The sequence below is a fragment of the Loxodonta africana genome, chromosome 12 (assembly GCF_030014295.1).
Source record: "Loxodonta africana isolate mLoxAfr1 chromosome 12, mLoxAfr1.hap2, whole genome shotgun sequence".
Lineage (NCBI taxonomy): Eukaryota > Metazoa > Chordata > Mammalia > Proboscidea > Elephantidae > Loxodonta > Loxodonta africana.
In genome coordinates this window covers 72,114,923-72,140,786 of record NC_087353.1, presented here as the reverse complement: position 1 = coordinate 72,140,786, position 25,864 = coordinate 72,114,923, and the positions used below count along the sequence as shown (strand labels likewise).

At 38.8% G+C, this 25,864-nt stretch overlaps 1 protein-coding gene across 5 annotated transcripts in view; it reads left to right on the top strand.

Moving 5' to 3' along the window:
• The first annotated feature begins 210 nt into the window (after positions 1-210).
• PDXDC1 (pyridoxal dependent decarboxylase domain containing 1) overlaps positions 211-25,864 on the top strand; it is a 62,817-nt gene continuing 37,163 nt past the window's right edge. For 2 of the 5 annotated variants that reach the window (XM_064295622.1, XM_064295621.1), the window contains exons 1-8: positions 221-341; positions 14,391-14,464; positions 14,959-15,024; positions 17,885-17,965; positions 19,893-20,039; positions 21,641-21,830; positions 23,808-23,876; positions 24,732-24,810. In XM_064295622.1, coding sequence (XP_064151692.1) covers positions 312-341; positions 14,391-14,464; positions 14,959-15,024; positions 17,885-17,965; positions 19,893-20,039; positions 21,641-21,830; positions 23,808-23,876; positions 24,732-24,810 — 736 coding nt within the window. In that variant the 5' untranslated portion in view covers positions 221-311. Of the gene's footprint in view, positions 342-14,390; positions 14,465-14,958; positions 15,025-17,884; positions 17,966-19,892; positions 20,040-21,640; positions 21,831-23,807; positions 23,877-24,731; positions 24,811-25,864 lie in introns of all 5 variants that reach the window. The other 3 variants (XM_064295624.1, XM_064295625.1, XM_064295626.1) reach the window with 3 other exon arrangements.

The following is a 25,864-nucleotide window of genomic DNA, read 5'->3' as shown; positions in this document are numbered from 1 at the left end:
CGCGTTTGGAAGGCTAGGCTGTCCATCCTCCCCTCTCACCTGGGACGGTTAGGGCAGGCCGGCGTGAAGGCCTTAGAGGGGCCCGCCCACCCCGACGGGGCCCCGCCCACCCGGCGGGGCCCCGCCTTCCGGCAGTACGCGGGGTGCCCTCTCTGAGGCGCCGTCCGGCGGCTCCTCCTCCTCTCCGCCCCGCCGTCCGCGGGCGCGGGGACGTCAGCGCTGCCAGCGTGGAAACCACGGCCTGGCGCGGGAGGCGGAAGTAGTGCCCGGGAGCGCCGGGCCACCGTCGGGCTGTGCTGGTCGCCCCTGCCATGGACACGTCCCTGGAGAAGGTCTGCACGGTGAGGGGGCTGGCGCTGCGGCCTAGGGCCCCCGTCTCCGGGGAGACTCCTTCCCGGTCGCGAGCTGCCATGGTGACCGGGGAGGGAGTCGGGGGCTAACGGGCCCTGCTGAGGCGGCTTGGCCGGGAGGACGTGTTGCCCGACGCTCGAGGCCGGGGCCTGGTCACATCACCGGGCCCGGCTTCCCTCGGGTCCCCGTGGGCCGGGGAGGGCCGGGCCGGCTTCGGTCGGGAGCCCAGTGCGGGGGCCGCGGGGCCGACCTTGGGCCCTGCCAGGGTTCCGTGAGGGGCAGATCCGAGCTCCGCTCGCCCTTTCGGGTGACAGGAGCTAACAGTTTGCGGGCCCAGAAATGCCTGCAAAGAAGCCCCCGGTTGTTTCCGAACCAGCTGTACACCTATAGGTTTTCTGTGGTCTCCAGGTTAGGAAGAAAAATGTTAAAACAGTGGGTTTTCAACTTTAGCGTGCGTAGGAATCACCTGAGACCCTTTGAAACCTTTGTAAAAATGCTGATTTTCCCCCCTCGGGTCAGAACCTCTGGGGGGCGGGACCGGAATCTGCGTGTTTAACAAGTTCTCCACGTGATTGTGTTGCTGTAGCTTCTGTCCACCGGTTAAGAACCCTTCTAGAATCCAGAAAGGGTGGGTGTTCTTCAAATAGTGAATTTAGTTTTGAGGGTCGCTGCTGCCCCACAACTTCCTGGTTCCCCCATTCCAGTGGCGAGGAGAGACCTTCGTGTCAACCCGAACTCCACCGTAGCAGCGCCTGCCTCCAGTTTCCCCTTGGGGAACAGCGTCGTGATGTACCTAGCTGACTGCTCGGGCATGTAAAATGGATTCTGTTTGTCCTGGATTTAGCGTTTATAAATGAGAACCAGTGGTTGGATTTTTTCACGGATTTCTACATTTAGTAATTGACGGTCTGCCCTCCTTTAGAGTCCTTCGCCCTGTTAAAGCTTGGGAGTCTACTTGTCCAGTTCGATCCAGACCCAGTCTCATACACTTGGAATTCAGGGCAGTGCTAGTGTTCTAAGGCTGCTTCATTTTAATTTTAAACTGGCAAAAATAACATTTTGTCATTTTTCAATGCAGCAGATGCTGTAGATTAGTTCTCTTGTCATTGGAGAGTTGAAGGGAGTAATTGTACACATGGAGCCAGATGTCTTCATGTGCACACAATGATATATCCTCCTCCTCCTTCTCTTCCTCCTCAGTTGTTTAGCATAAGTTGGGTGGAAAGCAATCAGAAAAGAAAAGGATAATATGATTTTCTTGTGCCATATCGGGGGTGACGTACATGGTTTTGTTTTTTTTTCCCTGGCTAGGAATAAAGTCTGTCCAGGCTTTTGATGAGTACTTGGAGTTTCAGTCTAGATCAGAGGTTCTCAACCAGGGGTGATTTTGTCCCCCAAGGGACGTTTGGCAATGTCTGGAGTCATTTTTGATCGTTGTAAGTGGGATGTGGGGTTGTGCTGCTGGCACCTAGTGGGTAGAGCCCAGAGGTTCCGCTCAGCATCCTACAGTGCACAGGGTGGTCCCCTACAACAGAAAAATATTTGCCTCGAAATGTCAGTAGTGTTAAGACTGAGAAGCCCTGGTCTAGATCATGTTTGTAACACCTGTAATTGAATACGAAATGATGGTACAAGTGTCCTTTCAGTGTTGTTGCCTTTCCAGTTTCATAAGAAAGCGGAATGGGCTTTGTGTCATTCCACTTAGAAACCTAAAGAAGTAGGGTGATCTTTTCTCCAACAATAGTTCTTTATAGGCAAATCTGCAAAACAGAGTGGGTTGAAATTCTGCTTTAAGCGTTACTTTTCTGGCATTCAATTAGTAGATTATAGTTGTTGCTCCCTAAATGTTAATTGGTGATAAAAGAGCTGAAACTTCAAACCTTCCTTTGAAGAGGTACTGAAACTCTGGGGTGCTTTAAGGCCGGAGTGTTCACAGAAATTGCAGTAATCTTTTAGGAATTCAAAATGTGTGGGCCCCAAGTCTCTGCCTCAGTTCAGAGTGAAAATTCTGAATGTAGGTTTTTCAGAACTAGTACTGTGTCTAATTTTTCTATTAGAGGGCCTTGTAATGAACAATTTCTCTTGGTGCAAGTGGGCAGAAAAGAAAATGCATTGCCATAATATGAATGTTGAGGACTTTGTGTTCTGAAAAGTAATTTGAATCGAAGTAAAACATTGAATTATATCCATTATTCTTGTTTCCTCGAGAAACTATTCTCGGTTAAATTCTATATTGGTAATACAAATTTGAGAGCTATTTGAGCAGTCCTGAATGATCCTATTTAGACTGATTCTTGCATAATTTATACTGGCTACAGAAACTACATACAGTATTATGTGATACCCAGCCTCTCAGATTTCAAGTAATATCTCTCACTCTAAAATGTAGTGTGCTATTGTCATTTAGTGGAATCACTCAGTACATTTCCTTTGGTCCGAATATAATTCTGTACATTTGCCTTTTCTTCAGGGTAGTATGTAGAAGTGTAATGACAGAGTCATTTTCTTGTCTTGACTTGCTTTTTTTCCACCCACATACAATATCAGTTTTCTTATATCAAAACTTAGTGACATCTCAGGAAATCAGATAGGTTAATTGAAGGGGCAAGGAATTCAGACTAGGAGATTAGGAGGCTCAGACCTCAGTACTGTATGTCTGTCCCGTAAGTAAGAGGCCCTGTAGATGTTTGGGTAATTGGATAAATCACTCACATAGTCCCACAGTACTTATGTTATCATTCAAGTAGAAATGCCACAAGAAGTATTTATATTTACTTTGATGCTAAAAATCTTCAGTTATTCAACATACACATATACTTTTTAGTAAAAACCTGCTGCTTTAAACTTGTGGAACAGCCCCCACCTTTTCCTTTTGCTTGGAAAATCTCTTTTTTTTATGGGTATTATGTTTTGGTGAGGTGTACTGCAGTTTGTTTTGCGTTTACTTTTAACTCCATACTTTAGTAAACTTAGAGCCAAGTTTCTCAACCACGTTTCTACTGGCTTTTTGAGACTCAATAGTTTTTTGCTGTGGGGGCTAATAATTCTTCGTCCTGTGTATTTCAGGATGTTTAGCAGCGTCCGTATCTTCTAGATACCAGTAGAACTCCTTCTTCCCCAGTTGTGACAACCAAAAAATGGCTCCAGACATTGCCAGATTTCCCCTGGGGTAACATCTTGCCTGGTTGTTAAAAATCCTTGACTTAAAAATCTGGAGTTGCCATGTCCAATATGGTAGCCACTAGCCACATTTGGCTATTTAAATTTAAATTTAGAATAATTAAAATTAAAAATTCAGTTCTCTAGTCTCACTAGCCACGTTTCAAGTGGTCAGCAATCATATGTGGCCTGTGACTGCCATATCGGACAATGCAGATACAGAACAATTCTATCACCACAGAAAGTTCTGTTGAATAGCACTGTGGAGCTGAGCCAATTTAATTTATTTGTTGTTAGACATCTAATTCTTGTTTTTTTAAAAGAGACAACTTTGGCCCTGTTTTCAACTTAAATAATTACAACTGAGTTCATTTTTAGGTCTTGTTCTCATCGAGAGCTAAGGCTTTGGTTCCCATTTGGGCCTGATTTTGGAAAATTCTTTATTGCCTTCCTGTTATGCTCAAAGCTGATAAAGAGCAGTAGGTGCAACACTAATGGAATATTCTTAATCATTGCTTACTGATAGGGCCTGCCAGAATTTCTGTTCCTGCTCTTCACTTCAGAAGTGTGAGAAAAAGAACCTCTTTTAGCCAGGCTTGGAATGACCCAGTTCCGTGTATGCCTTTGTAGACCCTACTTTTTTATGTAGAATGGGAGGACATCTGTGAGGAGATGATAGGCTGTAATTTTAGTGTTTATTTAAAGCAGATCCCTACATGGTTGTCATGTGAGGGTTTTGCATACAGGTGTGGAGTGGCGATGGTGGTCAATGGTTATTGAATGCAGGATGTCAAGAAAAGCCGATGGGAACTTAGCCATGGTACAGAGTTCCTGGAACTTAGCCATGGTACAGAGTTCCTGATCCTAAAAGTTTATGGCCTCAGTGATTTTTGATTCAGTCAAGGTTGCAGAGGTAGTCAGTAGCAGAGCTATTGGTGGTCCCTAGTCTTGTAATACCATATCTTCAATACCATATATTGAATTATGAGTTGTAAGTAGGTGTAGCTTAAGCGTAATGCCATCTGTTTTCTTCTAAAGCGGAGGTCTGTTTTGGTTTATGATTTCTATTAGTTGAAAACCAATAGGGTCAAAGCCCAGTGCTGCATGCCAAAGGAGACACAAGGTGAGTAAGACATTATCCCTCAAGATGTTACAATGTAGTAAGGGACATACATTTTTAGACAAATGCTGGCACTGCAAGGACAGTAAAAAGTATCCCAGGAATTAAGAAACAAGTGGGGAGAAATGCAGTGAGTGACCGGGCAAGGTTTTGTGGAAGAGCTTCTCTTTTTAGGATAGAATATTTAGTTCAGAATTCATGCCTTTCCTGGAGTTTTTAAAAATGTCGATGTAATGTAGATTTTTACTTTATAATTACGGTTCACATTATTGCTGGTAGAACACAGATGAAGGGAAGGGAAAGGAAAGGTGTTGCACCTTTTGAAGTTAAATCAGATATAAAAAAGAACCAGTGCCTCCATTCACCTTGAAAATGTCCAAAAATTCCCTTCAGAATCTCTCCAGAAATTGACCTAGCTTAAGTTAAATCTATTCTCTACAAGCAACGTTAATGGGCCGTAAAATTATTTCAAATTTAAATTTTGTTTATTTAATTACCTATATTACTGCAATACTTTTTGGCTTTGTTGTACATGTTAAGTATTCAGCTACTTTAAGGTTAAACAGTCCTTGAGATTTAGCCTTGGGACCTATCCACCTTTTATTCCTGTGGAAAATGCATTCTGACTTTCAGATATCTGACAGAGAAGTCAACTTTCCTAGCATAACCTTTTTCCTATGTGTAGACAATCAAAAACAGCAGAACAAAGGGTTTGCTTTGAAAGTGCAACTCAGTGATTTTGGACATTTAGCAGCGGTGAGCTTTTCAGCAGCCTCATAAGGCTGAATTACTTACAAGGCTAGAGAATGTATTAGGTGGAACCATATAAAGTTGCTGTTTTTGTGAATTAACAGTTAAATATTGATAGTTTCACATTGTTCAGTCTTAAAGGCCTGAAAATACCCAGGGTCTTTCAGGAATTGATGGTTTCCTCTTCCTTGAATTATTATTCTTGCTTTTAAAATAAGGCAGGCAACATTAATTAATGCATAATTCTAATCCAGATTTGGAAATACTGATATTAATAAGGTTAATGAATAGCCTTATCTTTCTGTCCCAACCCCCCACTAACAAGTCGTAGGAAACATTCCTGATAATAAGCTTATCTCAGTGAAGGATTGGTGTTTCCATTGACCATAGCATGCTTCCCTTTAAGCATTTTTGTTGTTGTTGTTGTTCCATAGTAGGTGGATTCCAGGTAAGCTAGTAAACCTTTTTAGAAATTGAGCTTGCCTGTGGTGTGATATTTCTCCATCTGTGTTGTTATTTGGAAGCATTTACTCATGATATAATATCTAAGTGAATTGATTCCCCAGCGGTAACGTTCTCTAGGAATACCTTTTTTGAAACTTAAGGCAAGTGATTTTGGATGCTCTTTTTTCCCCCCTCAGCATTCTTCTATCTGTGACTGAGATCTGATCTGGTGTTAATAACTTTGCCGCTTCTTTGTGTCTCCCAAATTTTTACCACTCTGTTGGGTATTTTCACCTTTCTCGTTCCCATTTTTTCTTTTCTGCTTCTCTTCATGAGGAATTTGTAAGGTTAAACACTAATAGTTATACCTTACACATTACTTGCATATCCTTTTTCACCTAGGAGTATTATGATGTTTGTTGTTGTTGTTGTTAGGTGCTATTGTGTTGACTCCAACTCACAAAGACCCTATGTACGACAGGACCAAACCTGCCCAGTCCTGCGGCATCCTGACTATTGTTGCTATTATTGTTGCAGCCGCTGTGTCAGTCCATCTCGTTGAGGGTCTTCCTCTTTTTTGCTGACCCTCTACTTTACCAAGTATCATGTCCTTCTCTAGGAACTGGTCCCTCCTGATGACATGTCCAAAATACATGAGACGAAGTCTTGACATCCTCCCTTCTAAGGAGCTGTACTTTTTCCAAGACAGATTTGATCATTCTTCTGGCAGTCCATAGTATATTCAGTATTCTTCACCAATGCCGTAATTCAAAGGCATCACCTCTTCGGTTTCACATGCTTATGAGGCGATTGAAAATACCATGGCTTGGGTCAGGTGCACCTTAGTCCTCAAAGTGACATCTTTCCTTTTTAACACTTTAAAAAGGTCTTTCGCAGCATATTTGCCCAATGCAGTGCATCTTTTGATTTCTTGACTGCTGCTTCCATGGGTGTTGATTGTGGATCCAAGTAAAATGGAACCCTTGACAACTTCAGTCTTTTCTCCGTTTATCATGATGTTGCTCACTGGTCCAGTTATGAGGATTTTTGTTTTCCTTATGTTGAGGTGTAATCCATACGGAAGGCCATAGTCTTAGATCTTCATCAGGAACTGCTTCTGGTCCTCTTCACTTTCAGCAAGCAAGGTTGTGTCATCTGCACATCACAGGTTGTTAATGAGTCTTACTCCAATCTTGATGCTGTGTTGTTCTTCATATAGTCCCGCTTCTTGGATTATTTGCTCAATGTACAGACTGAATAAATACGGCGAAATAATATACCCCTGACATGCACCTTTCCTGACTTTAAATCACACAGTGTCCTCTTATGTTGCTTTATGAGCCAACAATTACAGTATGTCTTCATGTTCTCTCAGACACACTCAAGCACAGAGTCCCTGATAGTTAAAGATAAGATTTTTAAAAAGTGTCCAATTCTTAGAAAATGGGAAGATAAAAGTAACTGGTTCTGAAATAGTCTTCCCTTGAAATCTGGCAAAAAAAAGAGATTACGAATATAGAAATTGAGGCTTCAGCAAGGTAACTCAGTTTTGCATGGCACTATATCAACTTGGAGAATCCTTATCCTTTTCTGTGTTCCCATAAGGACCACATGTATTCCTGGTGCAGCTGCTTCTGTGTTCTTGTTGTTTCTCAGAGATACGTAGTAGATATGTAGTATTTGGGACATTTGTTTAGTGCTGGACAGCACACACTGTGTTTTCACTTGGGAGGAGGATACATGATTTTGGAGAGGTGATAGTTGCATGGAGAGGTGATAGTGTCGTGGTATCACTCTCCAGGATTAACCTTGTTTAGAAAGCTGCAGAAGGCAAGAGTAGTCAGCATGTTAGAAACACAGCAAGTTGAAGCTTTATCTAATTGCTTTAATCAGCTGAAGAAAGGTACTTCTCACCATTTAATGAAATCTTCACAGTAGAACAATGAATTTTTTGTTTTTTTTTTTTACTAAATTGTGTTTTCATTGTTGAGAATATACATAGCAATACATGTCTGTATACCAATTGAACAGTTTCTACATGTACAATTTACTGACATTGATTACATTTTTCGAGTTGTGCAACCATTCTCACCCTCCTTTTCTGAGTTGTTCCTCCCCTTTTAACATAAACTTATTGTCTCCTAAGGTTCCTATCTAATCTTTCTAGTTGCTGTGGTCACTTTGATCCCTTATAGATAGTTCTTAAAACAGCGTAATGCTCAAGACAGACCTTTTTTACTAGCTAAGCTAAACTATTGTTTGGTTTTAAGATAACTTCAGGGGAAGTTTAAGTTTAAGGTTGAAAGATTATCTCCGGGCAGTAGTTCCAGGGGTTCGCCTACCCTCCATGACTCTAGAAAGTCTGGATTCCATGAGAATTTGAAATTCTTTTCTGCATTTCCCCCCTTTTGATCAGGATTCTTTTATACAATCTTTGAACAAATTGTTCAGTAACGGTAGCCGGGCACCACCCAGTTCTTTTGATCTCAGGGCAAAGGAGGCAGTTATTCATGGAGGCAGTTAGCCGCACAGTCCACATGTTCCCGCTATCCCTGAGTCTCTTTCTTCCTCTGTTGCTCCAGGTGAATAGAGACCAATTGTTGTACCTTGGATGGCTGCTTGCAAGCTTTTAAGACTCAGGCACTGTGCAGCAACTAGGAGGTAGAACAGAAGCACTGAACATGTTATTAGGCCAGTTAACTGGAATGTCCCATGAAACCATGATCCCAAAAAACGATTCGTGAAAAAATGTTCATAAAAGCATGAACAGAGGAGCTTCTGTTTTACAAAGTGAGCTGCCTTTTAGAGTCTCAGCTCTGTGGCTCTTATTGTAAGTACAACTGAATGATTCTCCTTAGAACCTTGAAATTGCATTAAGCCATACCACACATCTGTATTAGATATAACGGCTGCAAAAATGCTGAATTTGTTTCATTACATGGCAGAATCAACCATGATTGAAATATAATTTATAATTTGCAGTCCAGTAAGAGATATAATTTTCTGATTATCTCATAATAAGCATATATCAATTTTATAATTAGAAATTGTATGTATGGATGGATATACCTACACTGTAAATGCTTCATTGCACCTTATGTTGTTTTTTATTGGTATAGTTCTAGCCTTTTTAAGGCTTAGAGATCCAGGGTGAGAGGAGGTCCTAGGAATCCAACTCAATACCACATTCACGTATAGAAATCAACCCCAGGTAAACCCTCCTAACTTCCAGGAAGTACTGGAAAGTAGTTATCATGTATGTTCAATGTTTATAGCCTGGATTGGCTTGCTTAAGGGCTGTAGAAAAGATAATGGAAAGGAAACAGAAAAAAATACCAACTGGCCTCCGAAGTGGTGGTTGGAATGTGTTTACTTTTTTTGTTAATAAAAGGATCTTTTTCTGAAATGGTTTCTAGTAGGCCCCCGAATTTTAGTCAGGTCACTTTATTCAGGATTTAAAGCGGCTGGTGGATTCAGACTACCAGCCTTTTGGTTGCCAGCCGAGCCCTTAACCGCTGCACCACCAGGGCTCCTAAATGAGAGAAGATGTATTCAGATATGTTTAAAGGTAGGGAAAGTGGGTGCATTACTTTTGAATGGTGCCTTGTCTTCTGTTTTCCTTATAACTCATAAATAACTACCACCATTAAAAAAAAAAAAAGTTGCATGGACTTCACTAGGTGGCATAATGGTTTAAGATCTGAAGTACACATTTTAGTAAAGGCTGTGGTTTCGTACATCTTAGTTTGCCCAGGAGCATCCCAGTTTACACCTGTTACCTGGCTTAATTATTAATAGTACCTCCTTTCTCTCTTAAAAATGCACCAGTTTGGATGATATATTTATGGTCAGACTCTAGTTCAGGCTGTTGTAGAGAGTTTACCTGTAGAGAGAGCCTTCTGATGCACTAACTTTTAATCTAGGTGAAAACAGTCAAAGATAATCTTTAAAATTATACCTTAGTTCTAATTATGACTTTTGAGTATGTAGCTTTTTCATAGTTTTAATTGCTTTGTTTAGTTATTTGATACAAAGCAACACTGCCTCGTGATTAAGAGCACTGGTTCTAGAGTCACACAGATTTTGTTTTAAATTCTGGCTCTAAAGTTGATTAACTCTTTGATTTTGGATTAGTTTAGTCCGGAGATAATGCAGGTAAAGGGATTAATTTTTAATTGCTTTGTTTAGTTATTTGATACAAAGCAACACTGCCTCGTGGTTAAGAGCACTGGTTCTAGAGTCACACAGATTTTGTTTTAAATTCTGGTTCTAAAGTTGATTAACTCTATGAGGTTGGATTAGTTAAGTCAGGAGATAATGCAGGTAAAGGGATTAATTAGTGTACTGCCTGGAATATAGTAAGCAAGCCAGTAAGTGTTAGTAATTATTAAGATCGTAAATGTTGACCACCTATTCTGTGCCAGAGCCTGTGCTAGATGATAGGGATACAGAAATGATAGGACATTCTTCCTGGGAACCTGCCATAAAATACTGTTTCCCTCCTCAGTACCATTAAACAGCCTCCTCCCATATACTGAATAATAGACATCTTTGTGCAGTTTAATTCTTTATTAATTTAGGTTTGTGTCTAGCTGTTGTTTTTGCTCTTGATTATTAACTATCATTTATTATGCAGCTATCTTGTCTGACATGTAACAGGTATACTATACTATATACCTGTTGCCATTGAGTCTATTCCAACTCAAAGTGACCCTGTCGGACAGAGTAGAGCTGTCCCATAGGGTTTCCAAAGAACGGCTGATGGATTTGAACTGCTGACCTTTTGGTTAGCAGCTGAGCTCTTAACCACTACACCACTGGGGCTCCATTGTAACAGGTATAGGGGATAGAAACATGAATAAGAAAGTCGTTGCCCTCAAGAAGCTTATGATGACATGGTGTTTAGTCTTATGGGACCAATTAAAAGTATATAATTTTTCTTAGGGCATTCTTTGACTTAGAGCCTAGTGTTGTTCCTCAACTGAGGAACATTTTATATTTTGGAGTATCCAATTAACACAACAAACAAGAAGGTGTAGAGCATTGTGTATTGGGGTCATATCATATTCACATATAATTTTATCAAATGCAACTGTAAATACTATCCATGCACCCCCCTATGTCCCTCCCCCATCAAAAAAATGAGAGAGTAGAAGTGAGAACTATTTAAGTGTAAGCTATTCCAGTCAGTGAATGTGTACTGTAGTGTGAGAGACTCATATGAGGGCATGTGAATCTCCTATTTCTCCTGCCTTTCGCAGTGTAAGCATCTTGTCACTACCCGTGATTCTAGTGTTTAAAAACATGTATTGCTCATACAAGGAAACCCTGGTGGCGTAATGGTTAAGAGCTATGACCGCTAACCAAAAGGTCAGCAGTTTGAATCCACCAGGCACTTCTTGGTAACTCTATGGGGCAGTTCTACTCTGTCCTGTAGGATCGCTATGAGTTGAAATTGACTTGACGGCAATGGAGTTTTTTTTTTTTTTAATTGCGCATACAAAGTAGCTTCTGTAAGTCAACTTACCTTGTCTGTTTCTCACTGAAAATTTTATTCCAAAACTATAGGAAAACCTGGCTGTACTGCCCTTTTAGAGAGACATTTTGTTGATATTCAATATCACATACCTTCTATGGTATCGGCGTCGTTAGAGGAGATTTAAAGAGTGAAAATGGTTTTATCCATAAAGATTTCATGGAGTGTCGAATTTTGATTGCATAGATAGCTAGCTAGAGGTAAATGAAAGGCACAAGGATGTTTTAGACAGGGGAAGTGTCGTAAGCATGCAGCTAGCAAAACTTTTATCTCTTCATCTGACTAAATGGTAGGGGTACACTGGAGTGTCACAGCAGATGATGATGGTAAGAAAGGAAGCATGACCAGTAGACTAAGGAGTTAAGATAAATTCTCTTGATTGTTATTTGTTCCTCATCCAACTCGTAATCATTAATTGAAGACCACTGAGACCTTTTGGAAGGAGTCCTGGTGGCACAGTAGTTAAAGCACTTGCCTGCTAACCAAAAGGTTGGCGGTTGGAACCCACCCACTGCTCCCCAGAAGAAAGATGTGGCAGTCTGCTTCTGTAAAGATCACAGCCTTGGAAACCCTATAGGGCAGTTCTGCTGTGTCCTGTAGGGTCGAATAGACTAGACTGCAGTGGGTTTGTTTTGGTTGGTGACCTTTTGGGTTGCTTTCTAATGCATCCCGTGGGCACATTTAAATTATTAATTTTATTGAAAACGTTTGTTTAAAAACCAGATTGGCCGTGGCTAGATGATTATTTTATAATCCTTATATGGGAGGCAGTATGTTGTATACTAGAAAGAGCCCAGAAACAGGAGTCAGGATCCCAGGCACTTACTAGCTGTATGGCCTCGGGCAAGTCACTTTACCTCTCTAAGGCTTAGCTTTCTCTCCTCCAAAATGTTAGACCAGAATCAGGGGTTTTCATGCCTTGTTTTTTCTTTCTTATTTTTCCTTTTAGTGGAACTGCTTACAAAAAAAAAAAAAAAAAACTCTACATGAAACCCTTATAAAACAGAGCTTATCTGCTTAATGAGGGGTGGGGAGCCAGAAGTCTCAACTGTCTACCTAACCTTTCCTCCCCCAAGCTTTTCCCGGGAACCCAAAGACCGAGAGCTGGAAAGTACCTGAACTAGATCCTGAAGTCCCTTCTAGAACTTAACATTTTCTGATTCTTAGATTGATAAAATGAGTAGTAGATTCAGTAGAATCTCCCTAAAATAGTGTCTGAGGAGTTAATGCAAAACTAAATATAGTCCACACTTACTGCACTCCTACTCCAGATGAGATGAATCACCAGGTACAATACAGATCTCCTGTTTTCTAGAGATACACTTGAGGAGAAAGGGGAACAAAAGAGCATGCTTCTGTAACTTTCTGTAACACAGTTCATACTATATAGAGATTCAAGACAACAAGATTTTCTCCCCCAGAAGAATCTCACTATAGAGATTAAGAAGGAAGAAAGAAAAATGAGTTTGTTTGTAATTCTGCAAGGATTTTTAAATTTTTGTTTCATTAATTTTTTTGAATAGAATATGTATACATGGTATGAAATCCAAAAGGAACAAAAGAGTATGAAGATCACAACTCACTGTGGCCCCTGTGCCATCTCCCAGTGCCCCTCTCTGGAGGCAGTGTAAGCTTCCAAAGATACGCTTTGTTTATAGAAGCCCGTGCATATATAGAGGTGTTTTAGTTTCCTGTGGCTGCTGTAACAAATTTCCACAGATTGGGAGGCTTAAGACAATGGACATAATATTCTCTCCGAATTCTGGAGCACAGAAGTTTGAAAATCAGTATTACTGGGCCAAAATCAAGGTGTTGTCAGTGCTGTACTGCCTCCAGAGGCTATAGGGAGAGTCCCTTCCTTGCCTCTTCTATTCCAGTTTATGGTGGTTGCTGGCATTCCTTGGCTTGTGGCCGCATCATTCTAGTCTTCAAGGCCAGCATCTTCAAATCTCTCTGCTCCATCTTCACGTGCCCTGCCCCCCCACCTTTCCCCTCCTGTGTGTTAAAATCTCCCTCTGCCTCGCTCTCATAAGGATACATATGATTTTACTTAGGACTCACCTGGATAATTCAGGATAAACTCCCCATCTCAAGAGCCTTAATCACAGCTGCATAGGACTTAGTTTCCTAGTACTGCCATAACACAAATAGCACGAGTGGGTGGCTTTAAAGAACAGAAATGAATTTTCTCACAGTTCTAGGAACTAAAAAGTCCAAATCAGGGTCTTAGCCATGTTGATTCCTTCCTTGTTGGCAGCTCTGAGCATTCCTCGGTGATCCTCACATGGTATCTGTCTTCCCCCATGTGTGTGTATCTCTGTATCTAATCTGCTCCAACTCAGAAATGATTAGATTTAGAACCCACCCTACTCGGTACGTCTAAGTAACATAACAAAGAAAACCCTATTTCCAAACAGGATTATATACACAGATATAAGGATTAGGATTCCAATATATTTTTTTTTGAGGAGGGGCACAGCTCAGTCCATAACCCCATGTGAGATAACATACACAGGTTTTAGAAATTAGCATATGGATATCTTTTAGAGAACCATTTTTCAGGCTACGCAACAGGTAAAACAGCATACTGTACATGCTTTTCTGGACCTCGCGTCTAATAATGAAAAAGTGGAATAACCTAAGCATCGATTAATCTGGGATTGCTTAAATAAACCATGATACATCCATAGAGCAGAATAAGATATAACTGCTAAGAAGAATGAAGTGTACACACTGACGTGGAACCACATTCACTATGAAGTACTAAAAAGTAAGTTGCCGAGGTGCATGTGAGTGTGGTTAAAATTTGGAAATATATGTCAGACTTAAAAGTGGCTTCCCTTGGGGAGGGACTGGAAGACTTACTTTTTTTGTTATATTTTTGAACTTTTGGAAGTTTTTTTATTCACATATATACTTTATAATAAATTGAGAAGAAAATGAACTTGCATTGAATTTTTCTGGATGAAATATATTGCAGAAATAACAGAGGATTATAAAATTTAACTTATTTTTTGGCTTATTTCCCAGGTAGTAGACCCTACATTAGCTGAAATGGGAAAAAACTTGAAGGAGGCGATGCAGATGCTAGAGGACAGTCAGAGGTGAGCAGCCAGCAGAAGTGACCCTGTGAGACGAGTTCAACCTGTTGTGAAACTGGAGGCGCCGGCTTCCTTCTGTTAAAGACACCTCCTGGTTTCAGAATGTCGCTTCCGTTTCTAGCCCACTTTAAAATTGACATTAGTCTCTGAAGGTGCTTTATAATTAAAAGGATTTTGAAACTGAAGGGACTCTATTACGAGTTTCATTTACATAATATATTGAATCTATAAATACTTCTTACTGAATATTCAGGCCATATGTGGGATTAGCTAATTAAGAAATGTATTGAATCATTATTATTATTCTGTTATTTTGTTTTTCTGAAATTGAAGCTATACCAAGTACTGGGAGCTGATAGGGGAATGTGGTAAATGTGTTTTGAATCCTAGATCAATCACTAAAAAGTTATAGGTAACATTCTCAACATGCTTGAGTGCTCAAATGTTAAAAAAAAAACTACTTGTATCATATCAATTTTCTGTTTCCTTTAAATTAGGAGAACAGAGGAAGAAAATGAAAAGAAGCTCCCGTCAGGGGATATTCCAGGGCCACTCCAGGGCAGGTAGGAGGCAGTGAAGATAAGTGTCTTTAGTTTGATTGTAAATCTTTTTTAAACCAAGATTTTACATCATGGATTTACAGTTTTAGTTTTAATGAACACAAAGCAAATTCAAGTAGAGTTACGTGCAGTATAACATTGGAAAACTGAAATGCCACTGGCTGGTTGGTGATAATGCTGAGCTTACCCCCTCCTTCCCCTTTCTCTTACAGAATTTAATGCAACCGCATGACTCAAAAGCACATTGTTGGCATCTTTTATTATCACTGTAATATCATACTTAGTACATCCTTGAAACCTATAATCTGTCTAGTAGACTGAGTCTTATTGTGAAAGATCATTTAATTTGATAAGATTTATCATTTTTATAATGTAGTAGATGAAAGGAAAATGTCAACTTTTAATCATTGGCAGAGTGGTTTATTTTTTGGCAACTAAGGCAAACCTGTCAAGTCTTTGTGGTTTGAGCTAGGAAAAGATCAGAAAAATAAGCTATCAGTCTAAAATTTTCACAGGATGTTAGTAGTCAGTCTGTAATTAAAGTCCCAGCCCAGCTTCCCTCAAATTAGTTTTTTCTTTATAACCAGGAAGCTGCACAATAGTAGGTAAACAGTACAACTCCCTTAAATTGTCCTTTGACCTGAATGCAAATATGTACAGGGTTGTGAAGGAAAAGTATGGAGGAGGGATCACAGCATTCCAACAAATGTCAAGTCTAACACACCCAGTTACTAATATTTTAAAATATTGCAACATGAATAATGCTGATTTGAAGCCCCATGAGTTGGAATTGACTCGATGACAATGGGTTTAGGTGTGAAGTGCTTAGGAATGGGTTTAGGTAGTGAAGTGCTTCCAACAACCCAGAACAGGAACCAGATCCTTTAAGTCTTCTCATCCCAGGCCTGCTACTGAAAGGAATAAAAAAGGCTTGAGGTTTATAGTCCTGATTCCACAGAAGTTTCTCTAGAAAAGGTACTACTAAGAATGTCTGTAGTTCTCAGAATGGCAGTGCATTAGAGCCACTGACCAGGAGTGCTCACACGTACTAATACTAATCTAAACCCATTGCCAATAGGTTGATTCCAACTCATAGCAACCCCATAGGGTTTCCAAGGCTGTAAATCTGAGGAAGCACACCGTCACATCTTTCTTCCACGGAGCCGCTGGCGGTTCCCAGCCATCCGCCTTTCGGTTAGCAGTCTATCGCTTTAACCACGGCACCAGCAGGGCTCCTTAATAATACCAATATAGCCAACATTTATTGAGACTAATAATGTGCCAGGCATGGTGTTAAATGGTTTACATGGATTGTCTGACAGCATTCTCACAGTAATTCTGTAGTGCACAGGCTTAATGACTTTAACCAGCTTGGTCAGGGCCACCCTCAGCACCCCCTACCCCTTGTCCTAATTGCTACACTGCCCATGAACCAGAGCCCTTCCCACTTATAGGCCAGGACCTTGAGGAAAAATGGGTTTTTAGGAATTGTTTGGACAGCGCTTCTTTTTTGAAAGGGAGAAATTTTTAATTTTTCATGTTCTTATTAATGGAGGGGGATGTATTTATATTACATCTGTTACAGGCTGCCTTGCCATTTTTAGCTTATAATTTTTCTCATAAATTTTCACCTTGTATAATGAGCATTTATTAATACATCTTCTGTGAATCTATTTATCTCAGATCTCAGGTTTCCCACTTGGGGGATAGAGAGGTGGTAATAAATGATACTTGGCATTACATGTTTAAGGCTGTTGATCCAAACAGACAAGACTTCTACATGGGGGGAAAACTAGATATACCAACGGCATTGGAGTGGTCTATTTTTTTTTTTTTTAACGTAAAATATAAATAACAAAATTTTGCCATTTTAAGTGCATCATTCAGTGGCACTAATTACATTCACAATGTATAAGCATTACCACTCTATTTCCAGAACTTTTCATTACCCCAAACAATAAGCATTAATAGTACCCGTTAAGCAATAACTCATTTCCCCCTCTCCTAGCCCCAGTAAACTCTAATCTACTTTGCCTCTATGAATTTGCCTATTCTAGGTATTTCATGTAAATGAGATTATACAGTATATGTCCTTTTGTGTCTGATTTACTTCACTCAACATGTTTTCAAGATTCAGCCTTGTTGCAGCACGTATCAGAATGTCATTCCTTTTTATGGAGTAATACCATTACGCAGTATTTAAATACCACAGTTGTCCATTGATGGATACTTGGGTTGTTTCTACTTTTTTTTTTTTTTTTTTTTTGCTGTTGTGAATAATGGAGTATTCTTGTTGGTTCTGTGCCCTTCTAACCTCTCGTAAAGGCTTTTATCCCTTATAACATGCTTATTGGAGCCCTGGTGGCACAGTGGTTAAGTGCTCAGTTAACCAAAAGGTCGGCAGTTCGAATCTACCAGGCACTCCTTGGAAACTCTATGGGGCAGTTCTACTCTGTCCTGTAGGGTTACCTTGAGTCAGAATCAACTTGACAGCAATGGGTTTGGGGTTTTTGGTTTTTGTTTTTTTTTTTTTGCTAACATGCTTACTAAATGTTTTCAGTCTTCTCCTAAGATAAATAGGTATAGAAATATTGCTGAAAATAATGCTGGTGAGATTTTTTAAAGATCAAACTCATAGTTAGGTAGAAGATTTAATTAATCACCAGTAAAGTTATATTCAGAATTCAGTTTATAATTTCTGGATCATTTTTAAAAGATGTTACACCATATCTCAAAACACATTCTTTTGTAGTTATTAAAAAAAATTAAAACCTTATCAAAGCTAGTTTAGATGAGAGAATAGTGGGAGAGTGGTGGGGTGTGGGTGCTGTTTCCACCAATCCAGCAACTCTCTGTCTTGCAGTGGACAAGATATGGTGAGCATCCTCCAGTTAGTTCAGAACCTGATGCACGGAGATGAAGACGGGGAGCCCCAGAGTTCTCGGTAATGGAGAGGGGTCACAGCTTCTCTTTGAAAGTCTGTGTGTTCTTGATTCCAGGAATGATTCCGTTCTTACAAGTTGCTCAGATAATCCGTATCTCATGAAGAGTTACATATGGCATTAAATGATGTTCGTTGTTTTCTTTTCAGAGAGACATTTATGTATTTTAGATGATACAATATATGTATTATTTATACTTTATTTTTTATATTTTAAAATATATATTTTTTGTAAATACCCTGTTTTAGTAAAACTAAATTCTGTCATTTTTATGGTAGGGTTTCTTAGGGGTGGCAGAAGGACCAAAGGATAATTGTCATTTGCTTTTCTGCCTCCTTTATGATGGCTGAGGATTACTGCAGGTGAATTGATGGAGTGGCGGTCCACGTTCTCTGTGGGTCACCCATTTATGTGGATCGTTGGTTGCGTTTTCTCTTAATTATTTTTTTAAGCTTAATTTTTTTTAAGTAAGCAATACATTCTCTTGTTTCAAAAAAATAAAAATAAAAAGGGTATACAGAGAGAATTTTCCTCCTACCTGTATTTCTTGGAAACCCTGGTGGTGTAGTGCTTAAGAGCTACAGCTGCTGACCAAAAGGTTGGCAGTTCACATCCACCAGACACTCCTTGGAAACTCTGTGGAACAGTTCTACTCTGTCCTGTAGGGTTGCTATGAGCCGGAATAGACTCGACAGCAATGAGTTTAGGTTTTTTTGTTGTTGTTCTGCCTCCCTACCTCTGGTTCTCTTCCCTGGGGCAGTCAGTATTATCAGTTTCTTATGTATCCTTCCAGAGATAGTTTTGTGTATGTATAAAAAAAAAAAAAAAAAACAAGCAAAAATGTCTGTCTCTGCCACTCTGCACGTTTTTCTGCACCTTGCTTTTTTTTCTCTTATGTCTTGAAGTTCATTGCATATCAGCACACAAGGAGCTTGCTTTTTTTTTTTTTATAGCTTCTAATTTTACTTTGAATAAATGAGCCATGTTTTATTTAGCTAGCTTCCTGTTGAGGTTTTTCTGTTACAGACCTTGCTGCAGCCAGTAACTTTGTGTATGTGTCATTTTCATAGCAGCAAGTGTGTCTGAGGGGTGAAGTCCTAGAAGTGGAGTTGCTGGGTCAGGTGGTCTGTGCATTTGTAATTTTGGTAGATATTGCCAGATTTAACCCTTTGGAGGTTGTTCCAGTTTACAGTCCCACTGCATGAGAGTGCCTTTTGCCCCACACCTTGCGTGCAAGAGTGTTACCAAACTTAAAGATGTTTGCCAGTCTGAAAGATGAGAAATAATATTTTAGTAGTTTTAATTTGCATTTTTCTTATTATGAGCAAGGTTAAGCACATCTTTTTGTTATTTTAAATACCCATTTATATTTCCATCTCTATGAACTGCCTTTTGCCCACTATCCTATTCAGTTCTTTCATCTTATTAATGATTTGCAGTTAGTCTTTAGAAGGGAAATTAGTCCATCCATTTTAATTGTATAAAACAATACCCCCTTCTCTTTGAATTTGATGTATTATTGTTATAAATTTAATGCAGGGAATTAGTCTTTATCCAATGATTCTTTTAAAAATTGTTTTCTGCACATTTTATCTGTACTCTCTATAGTTTTTAAGGCTGGTCTTTAATTTTTAAAAAAGGAGAAAATTATTTAAAAACAGTTTGTATATTTATTAGATATTCAACAACAACAAAAAAAGGGATATTCATCTCCTAGGACTCGAATTTTTTAAATATTTTTCTCCCCAAACTATCAACAATCATATATGCATTGAATTTTCTCAGTATATCTGAATTTCTGCTGCTGGGTCATAAAGTGGATTTCAAGTGTAACAAATTTCTGTGAAGTACTAGGACTCAGTTTTATTTCCGAGTAAACATGCTTTGACTCTAATACATTTTTTTAATCTAATGAATTTTGGTTAACAGAATCCAGAATATTGGAGAGCAAGGTCACATGGCTTTATTGGGGCATAGTCTGGGTGCTTATATTTCTACTCTGGACAAAGAGAAGCTGAGAAAACTTACAACTAGGATACTTTCAGATACCACCTTATGGCTATGCAGAATTTTCAGGTAAAGACATTTCTGGATCAGGTATAGACTGTGAGAGACCTTTTTTCTGGAGCTATACTACCTGGGGAAACCCTGGTGGCGTAGCAGTTAAGTGCTACGGCTGGTAACCAAAGGGTCGGCAGTTCTAATCCACCAGGCGCTCCGTGGAAACTATGAGGCAGTTCTACTCTGTCCTATAGGGTCACTATGAGTCGGAATCGACTTGATGGCACCGGATTTTTTTTTTTTTTTTTATACTACCTGGACTGGAATCTGGCATTCCCTCTTTGAAGGGTTGCTTAACCTCTCCATACCACCATGTCCTCATCTATTAAATGGGGATTGCATTAGTATCAATTTCATGGAATTTTTGTGAAGATTAAATGAATTAATACATGTAAAGAGAACATAAGCACATAAATGCTTAACAATGTAAGCAGTTATTTACTTTTAGGGTTCCTAATTGGCACACAGTGTTTGGTAAAGCACATCAGTGAAAAAAAGAGAAATCCTCAGTGAGATGGATTGACAGTGCAAAATAGCAACAATTTTAAGGGTTGCACAAGACTTGACAGTGTTTTGTTCTGTCCTACAGGGTCACTATGAATCAGAACCGACTCACCAGCACCTAACAACAATTGGCACATATTACAAGAAGATAGTTAATATTTTTAATCAAATTATTAACTTGGGCATTAGTAGAAAGGAAATGCTGTCATAAGAAAGATAAGAATGTTATGAAATTAAAATTGGCTTTATTCTGCTGTAATGTTGCCATCGTTAAGGAATTGTGGCAGATTTAGGATTCAGCAGAAGACATAGGACTGGTGGTATTTATTGTCCTTGCTATTACATTTATGGAAAAGAAATCTTTGCCAAACACTGGAATATTTAACTTGGAGGGCCCTCACTTTCAAATTTGGGGAAAGAGCTTGGCCTGGCGAGATTATAAGTAAAAACCCAATACTTGTTAACTGAAATTTTTCCGCCTTCTCTAGGAGATTAGGAAGAATAAAAAGTGCCAAACAGGTAATAGTAAAAGTCAGTTAGCCTAATCAGTGTTTTCAGAGAGTTCTGTTTCCATTGGCTGTTTGAGGGCTGAAATTGCTAAGAACTATGCCTATGTTGGAAACCCTGGTGGTTTAGTGGTTAAGAGCTACGTCTGCTAACCAAAAGGTCGGCAGCTCGAATCCACCAGGTACTCCTTGGAAACTCCATGGGGCAGTTCTACTCTGTTCCGTAGGGTCGCAATGAGTGGAAATCAACTTGACGGCAATGGGATTTTATGCCTGTGTTGTCCAGTGATGGCTGCCTTGTAGAATCAGCCATAACCATGTTTTGCATGCTTTTTTATTCCTTGGCTGGAGGGACTCCTATTCTCTACTTGTTTTCATCCCTTCTCTTAGGTGTGAATGAAGGGTCATTGCCTGTTTCCTTTAAACGACTAGTTGTAATGAGTTGTCAGATCTCGGAGAGTGTTTCACATTTCTGTTTCTCTTTGCTGATCTAGGTGGCAATTTCTAGTTTGAGAAAAGAATTACTTCCATGATTATATGTAAGACTTGGATATAAAATCTGAATTAACAAGAAGAACATAATTCATATATGGGTGTCTCTTACAGGTATGAAAATGGCTGTGCTTATTTCCACGAAGATGAAAGAGAGGGACTTGCAAAGATCTGTAGGCTTGCCATTCATTCTCGATATGAAGACTTCGTAGTGGATGGATTCAATGTGTTATATAACAAAAAACCTGTTATATATCTTAGTGCTGCTGCTAGACCTGGCCTGGGCCAGTACCTTTGTAATCAGGTAATGTGTGTAAAGTGGATATTTAAAAAAAAAAAAAAATGATGTATTCTGTCCTGAAACTTTTTTAAAGAGTGTAGCCCATTTCTCTAGCTGCTGTTATTTTTGAATGAAAAGAAAGATGGCTTTTACTCTTGTTTTATCATTACAAAATATGTAAACGTACGATAATGAATTTAGAAATAAAGAATGTGTGAAAGATACTTTTACATTGCCCGAAGGCAACCATAGTCAACTTTTTACTTTATTTCTTTCCAGACTTTAATCAAAGGGTGTACACTTCTTCATACATGGTCCTATCTGACTTTTTTCACTTACTCTTCCTAGTAGGAGCATATCATGTTATAGCAATTCTTCAAAGTCAAGTTTATTTTAGTATCTCATAATAGTCCTTCAAGTGATTGTAAAGTAATTTCGTTAACTGTTTCCCCTTTGGACAATTAGAGTGTTTCCACTGTTTTGCTTTCTTTTCTTCATTTTCGGGTATTACCATTTGTGTAGTCCTGTTAAGAACATCTTCCTTCATTAAATGTTGTTTATATTTATATTCTTAGAGTAGATTTTCAGAGTAATTTAGAACTACTGTATCACAGATTGTTAGCATTTTTAAAGTTTATGGTGCAGACAGCCCAACTGAGGAGCTACCTTGAGATAAGAAATTATTAAGCCTCTTGGGTAAGAATATTTTAAGGCAAAACCCATAGGGGTGGAGGGTTCGGTTCACCTTTTGTAATGGTGGAGGAGCCTTGGGAGGTTGTATGGGGAGACTCAGGGACTTAAATTGATTCTGAGCTGTGATCACAGGTGGCAAGAAATTGTGTCCTGTTCTTGAGGGTTTACAAATGGGGAGTTTTATATAATACTCCTATAGAAACATGAAACACATTATTGAGTACCTGCTGCAAACCAAGCTCTTGTGGACCCAAGGCTGTCTTGGGACAGCAGTCCAGTTTTCAGTGTGCGTGAGAGTATTCTGTTAAGTGAGAAAGGCAGATGGCAGAAGTATCTGTAACATCACATTCATGTTTTAAAAATTACCTACATGCTTATATACATGTATTTTTTATACCTAGCAAAATATGTATGTCTATAAATATGTCTTTATAAAAAAAAAAAATTTTTTTTTTTTTATAAAGACATATTTATAGCTAGAAAATATCTGGAAGGTTGTATACTAAACCGCTAACATTGGGGGATTGGTTGCTTGTGGTAGTGGAACGTTTTAGCTTTTAATTTCTGTATTGCTTGATTTTTTTTTTTTTTTTTACCTGAGGTATCATTTTCCTAATATAAAAAAAAAAAAACTCTTAAGGGGGAAAAAGTGTGAATAAAGTGCTCATTTAATTTTTGGTCTTTAAATGCTACCAGGTCTTAGTTATGTAGAATAATATGCTGCAAGTATTTAAAATTCCTAAAATTATAAACTACTCAAACATTTGGAGGCTAAAAATGAAGACTATGAAATTAATTTAATGGTAATCCCCTCCATTCAATTTCACTTTTCTTAATTATATATCTGCTAGTCCATATTTATTGCTTTTTAGGGATGGGTGGACTCATAAATAAGATGAAGCTCTTTCAGTCCCCTTAGTTGGGGTTGTTTACCACTGTTGATTGGAAGAAGAATCCTAAACTATCTCAGAAAATGTTCAAGGCCAATTGTTTCTCTTTTGGGCGAGGTATTTTTGTTTTTTGGTATATTCTAGAATATACCAAAGATAGTTACTTGACTAATTTAGAAAATTTTACGTTGTATCCCCGTATAAGACATATCAGCTCTTGAGAATTCACCTTATTAAAAAAAAAAACAAAAAACTTTATCAGTGCATTTTAACAGCTATTTATAATGTTAAGAGCTTCTAAGGAGAGAGATTTTTTTTTAGAGAATAGTTATGACTTGTCTCAGGCCACAATCTTTTACGGGCATAAGTGAATAGTGGCAAAGATCCTTCTTGAACAATTGTGTGTTTGTTCTTGCAGCTTAGCTTGCCTTTCCCCTGCTTGTGTCGTGTGCCCTGTAACACTATGTTTGGATCTCAGCATCAGATGGTGAGTTAGCCTTTTGGCTTGTAAAATAGTATAGAATTGTGTTTTAAACACTGTCTTCCTTTTAACTGAAGTTCTGCTTGCTGGTCTCCAGATAAATATTAACCTTATATATTTATTGCTTAGGTCTTTGCATTGAGTAATATGTGCTTCTGTGTTTAAAAGCCTATGAAGGTTGGCTGGCATATATAGGTCAGGAGCACCTGGCTCTTAGAGAGACTTTTAATTACTCTATCTCCTATTTTGAATAGAAATATGGCAGTCAAATTAAGCACCAGATTTTCTTTCTAAAGCTCATACTTTTAAATGGGTGCAATTTTTGCCTGGACTTTCAAATGAACAGATTTTGAAAATGAGGGTCTTCATTGTAATCTTGGGAATGAGCTCTGCTGTTTTTAAGACTTGTGAGTGATAAACCTCTCCATACCTTAGCCAGAAGCAAAAGGAATAGATTTTAGGGTTCTGCATTTCTTTTTTCAAGGTAATTTTACTTTCTGATTCAGGTTCATCAGTGAGAATATTAGAGATACATTCTTGGCTGTCTTTTGAGCAAACATTTTCTTTAAATATAAATGTTTAAAATTAGAGAACTTTCGCTCTTGTATATGTAGTTTTTTTGTTTTCTACATGTAGTTTTTAACTTTAATCTGGCTTAACCAATTTTTCTAATTAGTCTTCAAGGAAAACTTTGATTTTCTCATCTATGATTTGGGATAAGAGAAAAATTGCCAAGCATAAGACTTGATTTGAGGGATTAATTTTGAGAGTCATCTGCTTCTTTTGGAAGTCACAATTTTCCGTTATACTAGCTTTTATGCTGGTCACCTCATGTTTTTGTGGTTTTTCTTTTGGTCCCAGGATGTTGCCTTCCTGGAGAAAATGATTAAAGATGACATAGAACAAGGAAGACTGCCCCTGTTGCTTGTTGCAAATGCTGGTAGGTATCATGAATCCAAATCTTGCATTTTGGATATCGTTATAAATTGAATTGCATCCCCCCAAAATATGTGTTGTAAATCCTAACCTCTGTGCCTATGGTTATAATCTCATTTGGGAATGGATTAGTATGGGATGTGTCTTAAATCAATCTCTTTGAGATATAAGAGATTAAACAAGCAAGGGAGAGAAGCAGAGATGGGGGAAGATTGATGCCCAGCCATGGCATCCTGGCATCGATGGCTTGGAGATCTCCAGGGAACCAAGAAACAAGCTGAAGAGACAAGGGCCTCACCCCAGAGCTGACAGAGAAAGAAAGCTTTCTCCGAGAGTCAGCACCCTGAATTCAGACTTCTAGACTCCTAAACTGTGAGAAAATTAATTTCTGTTTGTTAAAGCCATCTACTTGTGGTATTTCTGTTATAGCAGCACTGGATAACTAAGAAAGATATAAAAGAGGGAAGCCAGGTACTTAGTCTAAAAAAGACTAACTCCTAAGAAACATTTGTGTGCCAGATGGTTAAGGTAGTCTGTATCGACTTTGTGGTGAGAATTATGATATTAAAGCTGGCTCATTAATTCCCTTTAGTTGTTGATTTGTTTTGGAGTTAATTTTGTATGTGTATTGTGTAATTTTTAATTTAAGTTGTAAATGCTTCTCATCTGCTTTGTGTACTTCTTTTCTTCTTTCTAAATTGAATTTTAAAATGTCACGCTTAAATATTCACATTGTAGACAGCAGGTCAACTACTGCTTATGGCTTCACTTACCATACCGTGTTCAACATTGTACTTGAGGCCCTAATTATTGCAATAAGGCAAGAAAATAAGTAAACAATGTACAGATTAGAAAGGAAAAAATAAAACTATCCTTTTTCGCAGATAAACGGATAAAGATAGTTTGCATCTTTGCACAGATATGATTACATATATAGAAAGCCCTAAGAAAACTAAAGAAAAGCTACTAGAACTAATAAGTCAGCCTAGCAGAGTTGCACAATATGTGGTCAATGTAAAAAAAAAAATTATAATAGTGTCAAAAACATGAAAAATTTG